Below are 17,333 nucleotides of genomic sequence, written 5' to 3'. Positions count from 1 at the left end.
CCCCCCCCCAATCCACCTACAGCAAGTATGAGAAAAAACAAATCTTCTTTCTACCTCTAGGCAGTTTTGTTTTGCTATAGGTAATTGATGTGTAGCCCCAGGTCTCATAGCAACCAGCCAACGGACTGCTCTGTCACAACATCTGGAAAACTCCAGGCTAAAATCTTAAGCTAAATTGGAACCATGCTCTGCTCTGGGAACTGCCCCTCCCACTGTCCAGGTTCTTAACAGGACCTTGAAATCTCAAATCAAGAGAGCCATTAATTGAAGTGGTAATGATAAGAAACCTAAAGGTACAACAGAAGAAACTCCTCTGTTTTAAAAAAGCTGTTGTTAGAAAGAAATGTTCATCATAAGCTCAAAAATGTGGCTCACTACAAGTCTGTCTCCTAAATGGTTAAATTGGAAACTAAAGGTCTATTTTTATTTTTTTTCCCCCAGAAGCAGCATTTCCTCTGTCAAGAGTCAAACCCTCACAGCAATGTGTTTCTGTTAAGTAATACTGCAGTCGGGTCATGGGAAATTCACTCTTTTGACAATCTCACTTCCCAGCCAGGCCATTGTTAGCCCAGCCCTGCTCAGTCTGTCTGGCACTGGAGCCCCGTGGGCAGCCACGAGCAGAGACTATTCCCTCTCCCTCTGAGATGTTGCTGGATTTAATGCCCCAACACTCAAAGCTGCTTCATCAGCTTTCTCATGTAATTCCCTCTTTAAGTACACACTGTGTATTTAGCTTAGATATTTCAAAATTTACTTTAAATGTATATTACTTATAAATATTTACTTTCAAATACATGAAATAAAACATCTATTTACTGAAACACAAGGCAATTAAATGATTGGCTCAAGGTGGCAATGAACAAGCAGTTCACATGAGAAGCCAGCTCTCAGCCTCCCTACTTGTGATCACATCTACACACTTGATACAATCTCTCTCCCACCTCCTCCTGCCTGCTCATCGAACACTTGAATCTGCTAATAGGGTTTTGGGCATTGGGGTTTTTTCTAGATGGAACAAACTACAAATTTCGCAGCTGTCACCCCAGCTGCACCTAATGGATGACATTTCCAGTTTGGTTACAGCTCCACACAATATTCAGAGGACACACAAACCTCTACATTGCCTCTATTTTCCATTTCTGTGCAGCACTTTTTCCTCAGCTCCAATAAAAAAGTTCCCCCCCATCGTTCTGCTCATTCTGCTCAGCCACTGGGATTGGCCCCATGCCAGTACATCTCTGCAGCTCTTTTTGTCTGACCACCCTTCCTTTGACATGACCAAAGCATCAAGGATTTCCAGAAATAAGGTGCTTCTTCACTGAATGAAGCAAGAAAGGTTCAGTGAAAGGTGGCTACTGGGAAGTTTAACAAAGATCCGTGGTTCATCTCTTCACCAGAGCTCCAGCCCATGTCTCTGTATTCCAGGAATACCCTCCCCTCAGCTGGGCAACAGCAGGATTTTTATAAATCTTTTAAAAATACAAATAAAGGCTCCGTAAGGACAGAAATTATTCTAGCTCAGTGAAATGAAAACAAAATAAACTATGTTGGACCAGAAGATTTTTTTCAGTAATAAAAAGATGTTGATTTTGGTAACCATGGATTTACACCCCAAGGCAAAAACAGGTGGCAAGCTTAAAAATGTAGGAATGGTTCCTGTAGGCTTTGGTTTCACAGCTGAATTTACAAACAGTACCCCAGGAAAGGCTGTTGCTATTTGGGAAAAATGAGGCAATTCTTTTTCACATGAGACAACCAAATGGTTTCTACCTGGAAGAGGATTAGCAGGCAGTGGCAAGGAAAAGCTGGTGTTCACCATTACCTGATGCAGACTGCGTTTGGCTTGCAAGGCAGCGTTGAGCTTCTCTTCCTGCTTCACTCTCATTTTAACAACTTCATGGAGGAATTTTTCTTTGGCTTCTTTTGTATCCAGGCCACTGTCCAGGGCCTGCCTTAGGTGCTCCAGCTCAGCTTCCAACCCACTGCTGTGAGAGTCAGAGTGTGTTGCAACCTCGTATGAACTGCTGACAGGGGCTGGGGCCTGCATCCCAGGAGAGCTCATGTCCTTTGCAGAGCTGGATGAAGTAAAGGATGGGGAGGAGAGCGAGGACAAGGAGGAGGTGACTGAAAAACAGAAACATTGAAAACTAATTAAAAAATGTCTAAAGCAAATGTAACTCAAAATATGCTGAGGCTCTTTTGTACAGGGGAGATAATATTCAATGGCAAAAATGGAAGAAAGAAAACACTTGGTTTATACAGTGATGCCTGAGATGTGCTGCAAACCTGACTGACTGGAGGGACCAACCTACCATTTGTCTGAGTTCTGACTCTGGGATCCATGTCACACAGTGTTTGTCCATGGGTGTGAGGGCAGGTGTGGAAAAATGAGGAAAATCCAGTACAAATAAAAGAAAACAAAGGCAGATGTAACTGTCACTTACATTCTTCCCTGGTTTCTACTTCAATTTCAGCTTCTGATTCCTTATCCTCTTCAGTGGCAGTAACTGTGGCTGCAACAGTGGCTGCTGCTTCTGGGACAGCTGTGTTCTCTGCAGCAGTTTTCCTTTTCCGTGAGTGGGCAGTGCTGCTGAGGGGCTCACTGCTCCGGGACACTATGGTGGCACAGGGGGGGTTGCTGACAATTTTCTGTTGGGCTGGAGGTGCAAGTGCCACATTGGGGGCCACAGCATTCTCAAAGCTTTTGTAGGAGTAAAAACTGTAGAGGAGGAGGCAAAAGGAAGGAGAAAACAGTCACATTCTTGGCTTTAAAATGCTTTCCAATCCATGTGTTACACTGAAACTGCAAGACACTGTAGTGACAGTGAATTTCCACTGATTGACACCAGCTCAGAATCTGCCTATTTATTTGCTTAGTGTTTTGCACTTGTTTGAACATGAAAACTTATACATCCCAGTTCAGAAGGGATCCTATTCCAAGTGCCACATATCCTAGGAGCACCAGAGAGATGAGATCTCCCCAAGTCTAAACATTAATGATGTTGCCTCATTGTTTTACCTACCTGCACAGTTTTACTTCTGTCTATTCACAAATGTCCTGTGAACTTGGAAATGGCACCTCCTTAGGAAAGGCTACAGGAGTGCAAAAAGCATATTTTTGTATATCTTAATTTTTTGACACAGTGAACACCTGAGTGCATGCAGGTAAAAACCACAGTTACAAAACACAACAAACCTCTGTTGAAGGACAAAATAGTGTAATGTCAAATATGCAGATTTTTGCAGAAAACCACAGCAAAGACAGTCTGGGCAATTTCAATTCAGCATCTGTGAGATGATGCATCTTTAGTCCGATATTACAATTTCTCCTCAACCTGTTGAAGGGTGTTTTCCAAGACTTAATTTGGCGAGATTTCTCACAGGGTACTAAGGACATACTCTGAGATCAGTTTAGCCCTTCTCTCCGTACCAAGCTGAAAGATCTGTTTGAAAGGAAGGATATGCTGCTGGAAAAAACTCCTCCCAGGTTCTAAGAAACTTGTTCATAAGGGCAGCAAAATGTCTTCTCCATACTGCTCCCTAAAAACACCTGGCCACTTTCGTCAAGCTTTCCACAGAACTGTTGCACTTAGGCAGAAACCTGGCACAAAGATTATTCAAACAGAACAGTTCAAATCTGGTAAATGAATGTGTTATTTTCCTGACACTTTCTAACTGTAACACCAGTATTCCCACCTCTTAGAGGTGGCGAGTCATTCTTGTACCAGTTTAATTATGTTCTTCAAGAGCAGAATCTGGCCTGTACCATCAGCTTTCTGGTGGGTTCTACACACTGAGGAGCTTCCACGGGCTCTGTGTGCTCTGCCACGACTCCCAGGACCACTGAGAGGGAACAGGGGGGCTGTGCTGTCCCTCCAGCCCCTCTTCCCAGGGAGCTGTGGAAGCAGAGGGCAGGGTGCAGCTGTGCTGGCGACAGGCTGACAGCCCCTGCTGCAGAGCTGCAGTCACCAAGTGGCAGTTGCCTGGAAATAGCTGGTCCCTGACCACCTGCCCACAGACAGTAACTCAATCTTCCTTTACACAGGGAAGCCTGAGAACTTCTGATGACGGTACCCAAAATGATCCTTAGTTCACAGGAGCAGTCTTTGCAGACTTTTTATGGCATGTTTCACATAAGAAACTCTATTTAGTGCATGCACAAAACAGCAAAACACTTTTTTATGTTTCTGCAAAAAACCACTGTGGCTGCAAATGGGTTTCAATCTGATACCAGTGGACTGCATGACTGAATTACAAAGCCACCAGTTACCAGTGCAAGGGCAGCCAGAAAGCCACCTGCTGCCAAAGAGATGCCCAGGGCTGCTGCCCCCACTGTCCCCTGAGGTGGTGCCTCCTCACCTGTCTCGGATCAGGGCGGGAAGGTGGCTGGAGAGCTCCTTCTCATTGGCCGACACAGCAGGAGACCAGGGCCGGAAGGCAGAGAGACGCTGGCGGGGATGGACACAGCCAATGCTCTGGGAAGGAGGGGAAAGAAGCATCAGTAAGCACCATCTTTTAGGCTGCCAATCACAATGGAGTGCTAGGGATGCTTTTCAGTACACATTCTGTTATCTCAAACTATTCCCTCACTGGCTAAGACCTGCTTACTTTCTAGATACCCCCCACCAGAGAAGAGGTGACCTGTAATAATGGAAAAGCTCACAGGTTTTTTCTTTGCCAATAAGTTGGCAAATACGTGGTATGAGGAGACTACAAAGGCTCCTGAGTCTTTCAGGAGTCCTGTACCTCAAAGGCATGAAGGAATTGTTTATTTCATTGTCATCATCAAGGTCAGTGAACACCAGGAGATGGCAAGGAAACTGGGAGGACTGATTAGCTCAGTGTTTACTAGGAAAAAGGATAGAAATGTTACTAAATCAGAAAGCCTGGGCAAGTTCTTTCTCTCATTGTCTCTTCTGGTTTCAGTAGAGGGATACTACATGCTAATCTGATCTCTCTTTTGGTTACAAAATATTCAGCAATCACCTTATTAGATGAACTGGATAAGGACCGCAACCAACTGGACTGTTTTTCCTTCTCAGTAGAAGCTGAAGATTGGGAAGCAGAGTCATCTATTTTGGGCTTTTTGGAAGCAGGAGGATCTGAAGGGACCTGAAACAAAGACAGGCAGGAAAAATCAAAGACAGAATTACTCATTTTGCAATCGGCTTAGAAACAGGTTATAAGGCTAAAGCAAATTTCGTATTTAAAAGAAAGAAACACTGGCATTTTTAAACCTAAGGAAAAACAAAGGAGTGAGAACAAGGGACAGACATACACTATGACATAATGTGGCTTCATTCCTTCATTTAAAACACTTTGATAAAGTGTAGATGGTGCAGGAGTGATACACAGTAATATAAGTGAGACATTCACACCATGTTGCAGAGAACTATCTGCCTTTTATTATTTTTGTATGCAGAAAGGTAAGGTTTAATGTGGTTGCTGAACTGGAAAGATTATTTTAAAGGAGAACAGAACAGACTTTGTTATTCTGTTTGCAGTGGTTGTTATGCCGATGACTTCACTACCCCACAGCTGCAGTGGATTCTGGGGGTGCTGCCAAGAGCTGCTTTGCCTTTTCCACAAGCGGCTCAGCTTGGCCCATAAATCATCCTCAAGCATAAGAAAGCCCTTTGGCAAGCAAAACCCCTTTCCTTCAACACTGTGAAGGAATAAAATTCCTGTAGTCCCAGCGTGGCTTGCAAAAAAATTGCTAACTACTGGTTTAACTGGTGCAGTGGGGATACCAGCTTGAAGCTTTGCCAGTACAATCACGTCTATCAATCAGCAGGGAGGGAGAAGATTCTGGACCTAAGGCTGCATCACGACTAGAAATAATAAGAGAAACATACCATCTCTGCTTCTAGTCCTTTTCCTTTTCTTTCTGCAATTCCAAACTCTCTACCTTTCCGTTTTCCCATCCAGCCTGGTTCTAAGCAAGATGGCAGGACTGTGCTGCACTAACCAGCAATGGCTCTTACCTGCATTCATTTTTTCATCCTTACATCTTACTGTGATTTTTGTGGCCAAACAAGTATTTATCCAGGTGTGTCTGTAAAACACAGACATGGCAACATTTGGAGAGCCTGAAATGGATGAGACTTTGTGCAGCCTGATTTAGTGGGGGGTGTCCATGCTCATAGCAGGGAGGCTGGAACCTGATCATCTTTGAGGGCCCTTCCACCTTCACCATTCTCTATGAAATGCTTCAAAACCAGGCCCAGATGCCAATGAAAGAAAGGATCTTATCAGCCAATGTTTTGTGTTCTGAACATCAGTCCCCTTAGAGGCGTCTTAAATTGGGAACTCAGAGACTGCTTCTCCAAATGATTCTTCACCCCTGAAAACTGTAATCTAAATTACTTTACCTGAAGAGCACACGAGCAACTCAAAGCCGTTCTGTTAAAATTTCCTCCTCCAGACTCCCAACTGACTTCCAGCAAACCCAGCAGCTATGGAACAGGAGCAATGTCACCCCTTTTGCATCATTAGGAGGAAATCATGACCTCGTGCCCACGAGCAGCCCCCTGCTTTGATGGAAGCAGGGCAGCAGTGTGGGACCACAGCTCCAGCCCATGCCTGTCCTGCTCACCCCAGCTCCTTGCAGCTCACTGCACTGACCTGCTCCTGCAGCCCAGGCTGCACAGTCCCATCATCACACCAAGTCTGGAGGTTTTCCTAAAAAGATTCCCTGGCACTCAGGAGCATGAGGCAGATTTCCATGTGTAGCAGATGAAGAAGAATGACATGGGTGTGTATATGTGTAACCCCAAGTACAGAATTAGCCCTGGCCAGTGCTAAATGCCAGCTTCAATGAACCTGCAGAGGATTCTTGTGGCACAGCTTCGGGCTTCCCCAGGGCTGACTCTGCACAGTCCCTCCCAGCTAACCCCACTCAGAAAAGGCATTTCTAGCTGCTTTTTGTAGAACAGGCAGGACAATGCATTGGAAAAGATTTGTTTTTACTTTCAGAGATGCTGCCTGTGCAGAATTAGTGACAGCATTAGAAAGGTATTTGGCAAGTGACTACTGATCCCAACCCTATCCACTGGGGATGGTGAGCTGTGTGGGGAGGGGAACTTGGGGTGGAGGGTGGGGAGAAAGGGGGGCTTGGAATGAAAAATGCAACAGGTGGCAAGACTCAGCATGGAAACCCGTTCCTCCCCCCGACCAGCCGCTGTCTGCAGAACATTCTGTGCGGGCGGGTGGGGACCCAGCACCCCTCCTCACAGCATCCCCATGGAGCAGGCTGAAAACAAGCAGCTTGGGGCAAAGCAGAGCAAGCATCAGGTTTTAGAAAGGTTCAAAGGGAGGTATTTCAGTAGAAGAAAAAAAATGTAAAGAAATGGCTCCAGCTTTCCACACTGTTCCCCTTCTTCCCCCTTTAAATCAAGGCTGACACCACGGATCAGGAGGACTCTAAGCACAAATCATTTCAGTAGATGTGGGAAATGATGCTTAACCTTTTGCTGCCAGGAGCCAGTATTGATCTGAAAACATGAGATGCTACTGGGAAAAAAAGCAGTAAACAAGGTGTGTGCATGGGGGAAAGTAGGTTTGCCTCCCTCATAAATGGAAACAAGCTGAAAAAAGGGGGGGAGAAAAGTAGGCACAAAATGGGGTGTGTGGATTTTTTCTAACTTGAAGTCACCTCCCACCACAGGTGTCTTTAGTATTATTCCTAACAAACCAGAGCTGTCTCAAGTGGTAAAGCACTTCAGCTGGACTCCAGACAACTGCTGCCATCAGAATTTCTGACCTGCTGTGATGGCCTCCACCAGTTTTCTTTCCAACCACTATCCCATTTTGATTACCAGATAATCTGCTAGCTGAGGCAGGAATTGCCTCTCACTACATTAAAAAAATCCCTGCTGTGTATTTTGGTTCCATTTTAACAATGCAAAAATGTAGTAGGCTCTGGTAGTTTCCCACCTTCTCTATGAAATACTGAGGCATTACATGTTGCTATTAATGAAGAAACGGAGGTTCATATCTGAAACTCATGAAGCAGAAAGTTTCTGACAACAACCTGTAGTGATTTGGTTAAATTTTTGCTCCTGTATCTCTTGATTTGCTTGGACATCCCACTTAAGACACTTTTCACAGAATCACAGAGTAACTGAGGCTGGAAAAGACCTCTGAGATCATCAACTCCAGCCTGCGACCTAACACCACCACATCAGCTAGACCATGGCACAAAGTGCCACATCCAGTCACTTTTCATAGAATCATAGAATCTTAGGGGTTGGAAGGGACCTCGAAAGATCATCTAGTCCAACCCCACCTGCCAGAGCAGGGTCACCTAGAGTACATCACATAGGAACGCATCCAGGTGGGTTTTGAATGTCTCCAGTGAAGGAGACTCCACAACCTCCCTGGGCAGCCTGTTCCAGTGCACGGATCAGGAGGACTCTAAGCACAAATCATTTCAGTAGATGTGGGAAATGATGCTTAACCTTTTGCTGCCAGGAGCCAGTATTGATCTGAAAACATGAGATGCTACTGGGAAAAAAAGCAGTAAACAAGGTGTGTGCATGGGGGAAAGTAGGTTTGCCTCCCTCATAAATGGAAACAAGCTGAAAAAAGGGGGGGAGAAAAGTAGGCACAAAATGGGGTGTGTGGATTTTTTCTAACTTGAAGTCACCTCCCACCACAGGTGTCTTTAGTATTATTCCTAACAAACCAGAGCTGTCTCAAGTGGTAAAGCACTTCAGCTGGACTCCAGACAACTGCTGCCATCAGAATTTCTGACCTGCTGTGATGGCCTCCACCAGTTTTCTTTCCAACCACTATCCCATTTTGATTACCAGATAATCTGCTAGCTGAGGCAGGAATTGCCTCTCACTACATTAAAAAAATCCCTGCTGTGTATTTTGGTTCCATTTTAACAATGCAAAAATGTAGTAGGCTCTGGTAGTTTCCCACCTTCTCTATGAAATACTGAGGCATTACATGTTGCTATTAATGAAGAAACGGAGGTTCATATCTGAAACTCATGAAGCAGAAAGTTTCTGACAACAACCTGTAGTGATTTGGTTAAATTTTTGCTCCTGTATCTCTTGATTTGCTTGGACATCCCACTTAAGACACTTTTCACAGAATCACAGAGTAACTGAGGCTGGAAAAGACCTCTGAGATCATCAACTCCAGCCTGCGACCTAACACCACCACATCAGCTAGACCATGGCACAAAGTGCCACATCCAGTCACTTTTCATAGAATCATAGAATCTTAGGGGTTGGAAGGGACCTCGAAAGATCATCTAGTCCAACCCCACCTGCCAGAGCAGGGTCACCTAGAGTACATCACATAGGAACGCATCCAGGTGGGTTTTGAATGTCTCCAGTGAAGGAGACTCCACAACCTCCCTGGGCAGCCTGTTCCAGTGCTCTGTCACTCTTACAGTAAAAAAATTTTGTCCCCCTCTGCAGAAACACTCTGGCTGTCTCATTAACTCATTAAAAATTCCACCTATAAAGACTCAAAGCAGGTTAGTCATGCACTGTGCTGCCCTCCTCTAGTTTTGTACAGCCTTCTGACACTGCAAAAGGCAGAAGCAAATTTCCTCTCAACTACAGGAAGATACATAGATGTGAAGAAGACCAGATACTGGAGACAAAATCCTCTCTTCGTATGACTCACCAATTATATCCCACTCTAGGACAGATTCCAGGCAAAAACATACCCCACTCTGACACTTCCAACCCAGTGACAGAAGCCAGCAAACCTTGGTATTGGCTCAAATATGGATGATTCTATTTGCCAAATAATGAAACATAGAAGGTTGCAAAAGAAATGCTGAAAATCTGATGTAACTTTTTTGCCATGTTCATAAATGACTTAAAAACACTTGAACCCAGACCCCAGAAGACAAAAATAATTTTTCCCTTATTTCCTATTCAGTTTTAGTTCCATTGCAGGCAACGTAATAATTTGTTGTCAAATGGGCTTTGTGCTGGGCAAAGTGATTTGTTAATATACATTTTCTTCAATCCACAGATGATTTGTCATATAAAGTGGGTCCAGAAAAGGTGTGTGAAACATTTACTTAAGCTTTTGGACTGTTGTTTTCTGAAGCAATTAATTTTTGAGGGAAAACAGACAAAGATTTATTAAGTTACTAAAATAAGATTTTTAAAAGTACATTCCCAAGAGAAATTTGGGCATGTGAACTTTCATGTCAGCCATTTTAAGGCAAACTGAAATAAAGCAGCCCAATTTGGCCTCTAGCCAACCAGGGCCACATTTGACATGTCTGATCAAATTTTCTACTTCAATTAAGTTTTACAGTAATAAACCACGAGATCAGTAGAAAGAATTTTTGACGCTCTACTCCTCAAAAAGACAAGCCCTCCCCAGTGCTTGGTACAATGAACAGAACCAGCAGACCAAGAAGTACCAGGTCAGCATGATACCTGAATGTCACTTTTCATTTCAACATAGAATGACAAAATGAGCCCATAAAAACTCTTAAATTTTAAGATTTGGGAGTGCTCAGAGATAGGGTTCTTGGTGCCTGAGGATCTACCAACACATTTCCTGAAATAATTCACTTTCTTTTCCCTACCCCATTTCTGACACCATGTAACTGGGCTGAGTTGATGAACTCTGTCCTCTCCCTCAAGCTCTGCACTGGTGCCCCCAATGAGTGCTGTGTCAGGAGGCCCCGCTCTGATGGAGCAGCCCTCCACTAGAGGATAAACTAAGACCACTGCAACCAGGGCAGCACTCCTGTCTGGAAGGATGGGACACTGGTGCAGGTCAAGTCCTGCAGAATGGTAAAGTCAGTAGAAGTGCAGCTGCTCTTGCAACTGGCAACCTAAGTCTGCCTATCACCAACTGCGAGTTGCTTCATCTTGTGTAAAAAAACAACCACTGAGCAGGGCTAAAGCTCTGTGCAAGCCCACGTTCACAGAACACCAAGGACCCTGTTCAAGCTTCAGTGTGCTCTTTGTCAACCCCGGTTTTGCTGTGTTGCTCAGCTAATGTGTAGTGATGCCTGTGGTAGGGAAAAAGGGTTTCTTTTGCCTTGTTAAGAATGGAAAATATCAGGTGAAAGGAGTTGAAAATATTTGGGAGGCCTCCTCACTTTTGGAATTTAAAGTTTAGAAATGTACATCCAGAAAAACAGCCCATGCTCCAAATTCTGATCTATCCTCTGCTGATAAAATCTCTCTATAACTGGGGCTAAGTTTGGCATCAAATTCCAAAACCTAATTGAAAACACAGATGTCTGTTAAACTGGGTAAGGGCATATGTGTTTGTAACCCCTCCCAGGCTAGGGGTGAGCGAAGTGCCACTCTGGATACTGAGGCTGGGAGTGAAACGGTAAAAACTCCACATGGGAGAGACTAGGGACAGGGGCCCACATTGCCCAGGGCTACCAGTCAACTCTGCAGAGGAGCCAGCCAGCTGAAGGGACAGAGCAGGGCCGGTGCAGACAGTGATGGGGCTGGGGAATCCATCCCTTGGGCCACTCCTTTTAAAGATGGATTGGAAATGTGGATTACCATACCAGCAGAATTCATGGCATTGTAGGTGGCATCTTTAGAAATCAAAGATTTAATGTGCTCAAAAGCTATCAAGCTATCCCAACACACAGAAATCTGTGTTTCAGTCTCTTAAACAATTAACTGGGGAAATACTGGGAGACTGAAGAATTCAATTTCATATTTCTGAGTTGGGTATAAATCAGAAACATCCTCCTTGAAAACTCTGCAGCTAGAAAAGCAAGTACAACCAGAGTAGGCAAAATGAAAAAAAAAGAGAAAAAAGAAAAAAAAAAAGTGCAGTCTATAGGTAGCATACTATCATCTTGTTCAAGCTACTGCTGCTGCTGTGAGCTCATGCACAGAGCTGAGTTCAGTTACACCATGAGGAAGGGTGGGGCTTCCTGCCTCGGCTGATGCTCTGTCTGGGTGTGAAAATTAAGCAGCTTTCTCATTAAGGGCACAAACCACAAGACCAGACACCAGTCTGATAGAAGCATGGAGAAACCCCAGAGAGAGACTACTTGGGTTCACAATGTGTCAGACATCAGAAGATAAAAATACACTGAAAGAGCAAAAGCTGCCAGTGAGCACATTTACCACTAGCACCAAATGCCCGTGTTGGTGCTGAGTGCTCGGGCTGCAATCCCACCTTGTTGCACTGCAGGGCTGTACCTGAGGCTCACTGAGTTAGCAGGTCTTCCCACCAACTCACTGAGCCTTTGATTATCCAGAGGTTATTTAATAGTTTTTTCCTGTTAAAAACTATCCTCTGACCACTTCAGCTCACATTTGCTCATTTACTCCAAGGGAATCTGGAGTTTAGGGAAACACCTAAACCAGCAACTGTCCTACAGAATGTGGTGAAGGTGTAAGACCCTGGTGGCAATGAAAAAATCTGCATCACTGGCCATGGAGTTGCTAGAAGACTGGCCTAACACCTGTGGTCAATAAAACTGCCCTCCTTAGGTAAACTGGCTAGGAAGGATGGTTTTGTAGAAGACACTTTTGAACTTGGGAACTGAACTTAGAATTCTCCATGTGGTGCTTCCATGAACTGCAGACCTGAGTCTAAGAACAGGCTGAACCACATGAGAAGAGAGTATGATCTGTGCTTCTCTGGTGGTGTTAAGGCTTCTTGAAGATTCTAGTTAAAAAACAAACTAAAAGATGCAAAATGAGACTTATCTTCATTATGGGAAAAGGGCCCTTTATCTGCATCCTTTAAGCCTTCACAAGCTCATCAACTGATGGATAGAAGACTTCCTTCCTAAAGCCTGTGACGTGGTCCAGAAATTATTAATAAGGTATTAGAGGTCTTTATAAGGACTGCACTTTCACATGGATTAAAAAAATAAATATATTCAGCTAGAGATTGAAAGCTATGAAGGGCTGTCTCAATAAAAAAGCTAAAAATAATGCTGTTCTACAGAGCTGTAAGAAGATTTGCTGCTTGTCTACTGTGTATATTTAAGAGAGAAAAAAAGCTACCACATTGCAGTGTCAGTTCTGGGGAGTGTATGTAGCATTTGTTTTATTTTTCTTTTTTACAATTTTGCTTTCATTGGGCAGGAGTCCAGACTTTCCATCTTCCCATTTTTCACTGCTCTGGTGGATAAGTACTCATTTTACCCTGTCATTTTGGGACGTGTGATTACGGGAAGTATTTGCTTTCTATTCTTGCCTTCACAGCATACATGCTGGCTGCCAGTGTGTCCCCCAAGTCTGACCTATGGGGAATCTTCACAAACCACAGTTGAGAACACTTTGGAGAGCGGCTTTATGCACAGGCATAAAAAGGAGCTGTGAAAAAAACCCAAACCCCCAAAACCCCTCACTGGAGCTAACCTGCTCTCCCCCCTTCCTATTGAGGAGCCTACAAGGACTCTGTCTCTTCCTGAGGGGCGATCTCTTGTTTAAAGGCCTGGTTCTAGATCACTGACAGCAACAGAAGTGCAACTTCCCAGCTAGTTTCAAAGAATGGTGTGTGAAGAGGTCATGTCTTAGTTGTATGGCAGTTTAGGAAGCTCATCTTAAAAAAGCAGGAACTGAGTTTTTCTCACACCTGTGTAAAAATCTTTAATTTCTACAGAATCACATCCAACAGAACAGAAGAAGTTAAAAGGGACTGGACTATTTTACTTCAGACACTACCCTAGTTTAAACAAATTCCTACAGAGTACCCTTTGATCAATTAATTTTGTAAAGGCGAATTTAAACTGCTTTCTAGAACATCCTACATAGCCCCTGGCATAAGTCATCATCCATTTTCAAAGCTTCTTGGCTAGCATAAAAAAAAGAAAGAAGAGTTTTCTCTTCTGACTCCACATTTCTTTCTTTTTATCCCTTTAATACAAAAATTAGCCCAGATGACATTTGATGATTGCATTTATCCTAAGGAGCAAACAGTAAGGCATTTCTGGCCAGTTATGGTATAGCAAAACCAACAACAACCTCCCAGATAAACCCCAGATCCAGAAACTTGGTTTTGAAATTCAGGGAGGAAAGGCAAATAATCTCACCACTTTTCTATTTCACAAAGACTGGTAAGGCTTCAGGAAACCTTACCGCAATTTGCTAACTTTTTCCTGAGTTCAGTATTGAAGCTTGGCTAGCATGATGATGCAGCTACCTGGAAACTTGCATTGAGAAAAAATGCTCAACCAGTTCAATTAGTTGTGTAATCCCTGACCTCAACAACTACTCTTTTATTTCGCTGTTCAGCTTGTAAATCTGTAAATTACCTTTTGATATTGATCTGATCCTATAGATCCTTAAAACTCTCCAATTCTTCTACAAACATTGAATTTTTAACAGCCATTCTTCCTGTCTCACAATTCTATAAATCTTTAGCAGTTACTCAACAAGATCAGCTTTTCCCATTCAAAGTGATTCTGCTCCTCTGATTCCTCTAGTTGAAATCCCTCTGCTATGGGCAAGCACAAGAAGCACAAAATCATCATCATAGGATACCTACTGCACAGATGGGACAAGTGAAATAAGTCACACAGAGCCAGAAACAAAGCCAAAGCCATGTATCAATAAGGCTGTCAACTACCTCAGTGTCTGTGTTAAAACCTTCAAATAAAGTATCCTTCTGATCTTTAAATTTTTTATTTTTATTTTTTAATTTAAGAAACATCTGAAAAGATAGCTGACTGTTTGTTATGCAATGTATTTGTGTTCTGGCTCTTGGCTGATGCAACTGGAAGCCTCTTTTCCATTGGCAAAGAGTCTATTTTGCCCTTCCAGTGGAAACTAAGAATTACAGCTTGAAAAGAACTCCCTGCCCTGTGGTTTAAAAAACAAAACAAACCAAAACAAGTTCAATTCACTTTTCCCACTGGTTGACTAGAGCCAGTGATCGAGACTAATATAAAGTAGGTCAGGGGGGCTAAGAAGAAGGAATGGTCTGGTTTTACTGGCACCAGCTGCCTGGGAAGCCTCGGGTGCTCTGTCAGGATGAGGGGAAGTGTGATGAACTGAGGGAGTCACGGAGTGGGCACGTGTGCCTGCACACTGTGCAGGGGTGCCTGGGAAAATGGGCAGGTTGGGCAGCTGGAAGGAACTGAAGGCTCAGCTCCTGTTGGAACTGAAGCTGAGGGTAATTATGCCATCAGATTCATCAAGGAATATCAAGGTTTCCTCTATCAACAGATTTGCTTTGCCCATTCTTTGCTAAACTGTATGTGGGTCACGGTTCTGGTTGTTAAAAAGTCATCTGCAGTCACAAATTTCTCCTCCTATTTTCTTTGAAATGAAACAGACTCTCTTGCTGTGACTTCACTAAGTTCCAGCTTCAAACTCTCTCCAAGGCATCAGTTCCTGTACTGTGGAGACATATCCACTCTGCCAGCCAAGGATCTCATTCTAGTTTCAAGTGTTACATAAAAGGACAAGTATTCCCCTTGTGACTTCCACTGCTCCCAGCTCTCTGCCAGGCACGGTGTTCCTCCCAGGTACCAACAAGTGCACAACAAACCTCAGGAACCAGACAGTTCACCAAGGCAGGGAAGGCGAGAGGGTCTCTAAAACACACAAGGGCTTTTGGTGTTCTTTAGTCGAACAGTCCTGCAGTACCTGGGCAGGCAGCTGCCAGGCTCCAGACTGCCCCACTTCAGGTTCTCCCCCAGCTCCTCTTGTGCCTACAGAGCTCCCCAGGGCACAGAATCTGCCCTCATTCAACAGGGTGATGCAACTGAAAAGCTTCCAGCCCCCTACTTTTTGTTTTTAATTACAAGCACAGGCATTTGTTAACAGAGACCTTTCTGCTCTTCAGAACTTACTCCTCTTGGGTTCATCTGATTTTCATCTCTTTTACTGTGGCACCTTTCCCAAGCACAAGCCATGCTCACAGGTTCCATGACTATTACAGTGACACATTAATTTCTCACTGCAGTTACGAAGTCCAATCCTGCTAGGATCTGGTGTCTTCACAACACATCTATGACAACATACCTGGTTTCTCCCAGACTATTCTGGAAGATACAGACTACATGTCTCTTCACAGAACTGGGAGCCAGGCTCTTGGTTTTAAAGCCCAGTTACAACAGCGTATAGGGAAAGTACTGCAGTTAGCTCAAATACATTCACAAAGTCACTGACTGAATATGACACATCACCAGTTAGTGTGAATTCTCTGTTGTAGCTAATGGATAAGGCAGTTTTTTAAACCCAAGACTGCTTAAATACACCCTCAGTGAAAGTACGCTGTCAATACATTGATCGTGGCTTAATTAACTTGAAATCCTATTAAGGTTAGAAGACAGTGCAATGGCAAACCCCTAGTCCTAGTGAAACAAGCTGGTGCAAGGCTTCATTTCTCTATACTGTTCTAGTGGAAACAACCATTTTGAGTCTCTCAAGCAAAAGACTACATTGTTGACTGAAGGAGAAGAGTAGTAATCATAGAGCTAAGGATGCTTTAGGTGCCAATACCTTTAAGTAAGATACTGAGCAAATTTAGTATCATTAAAAGAAACTTCCTATCTTTTTCAGTCAAAGCAGGCCATTTCTGTAAGAACACAATTTTGAGGAGTGACTTCTCACTGCCCATATATAGAAGACATGAAAAAACTAAATCCTTTGCTTACAAAATGTTTTGAAAGCTACAGACAGGCAGATGCTTCCTTAAGCATCCAACAACTAACGTGCTCTACAATTCTAAGAAAGCCACAAGAAGCTCATCTACTTTAAGTAACAGTTATTACTTCTGAAACCTCCTCAGAGCTCCAAGGATAAAGGCAGACAACCAATTACAGACTCAGACTTTCAAAGCTTCTTTTGCTGCCTTTAGAAATAAGCATCACATGCCCTTTCCAGCAGATGCTCAGTTAAGGGGGGATGGGTGGTTTAAGAGGGGAGGGAGAGAGGAGGATGAATGAAGGAGAGAAGAGGACCCTTCAGTTTACTCTTTCCAGGCCTCCTCCATCAGAAAGGTTTTGGCTTGGAAAACCTTTTATGTTTCAGTGAGTGACTTGTCTAAATAGAAATAATTTTAGCTAGGACATACACTATGGAGGAGTGATACACTTTGGAAAGGACTTTTTTCCTTCAAAAGGACTAGTAAGGCTGAGAGAAGAGATATATTTGCAACAGTTACAAAAAATTAAGATAACTGAGCAAAATATTACCCCCTACACTGGGAGTATCAACTTGAACACCAATGCTACAAGAGAAGCCTTAGCAAGTTGCCTCATTCAATACATAACAGATTGATAAAAATCACAATTATTTTCTTTTTGTCAAGATAGACTCACCTTTTGACTACAGATAAGAGATCTAAGAGGAATGTTTGTAAATATGAGAGATACACAACAATTTTTTTAAAAAGCTGTTTTG

General features: G+C 43.5%; 1 protein-coding gene across 1 annotated transcript in view; it reads right to left on the bottom strand.

The window, feature by feature from the left end:
* The window catches only part of SKI (SKI proto-oncogene), a 104,639-nt gene that overhangs the window by 3,909 nt on the left and 83,397 nt on the right, over positions 1 to 17,333 (bottom strand). The window contains exons 2-5 of the mRNA XM_010005198.1: positions 4,987 to 5,112; positions 4,360 to 4,475; positions 2,445 to 2,719; positions 1,823 to 2,124 (exon numbers count right to left, since the gene is read on the bottom strand). Coding sequence (XP_010003500.1) covers positions 1,823 to 2,124; positions 2,445 to 2,719; positions 4,360 to 4,475; positions 4,987 to 5,112 — 819 coding nt within the window. The remainder of the gene's footprint in view (positions 1 to 1,822; positions 2,125 to 2,444; positions 2,720 to 4,359; positions 4,476 to 4,986; positions 5,113 to 17,333) is intronic.

This window comes from Chaetura pelagica, unplaced genomic scaffold (genome assembly GCF_000747805.2).
Source record: "Chaetura pelagica isolate M959 unplaced genomic scaffold, ChaPel_1.0 scaffold159, whole genome shotgun sequence".
NCBI lineage: Eukaryota > Metazoa > Chordata > Aves > Apodiformes > Apodidae > Chaetura > Chaetura pelagica.
The sequence above is the reverse complement of the archived record's forward strand: the minus strand, read 5'-3'. Positions and strand labels throughout refer to the sequence as shown.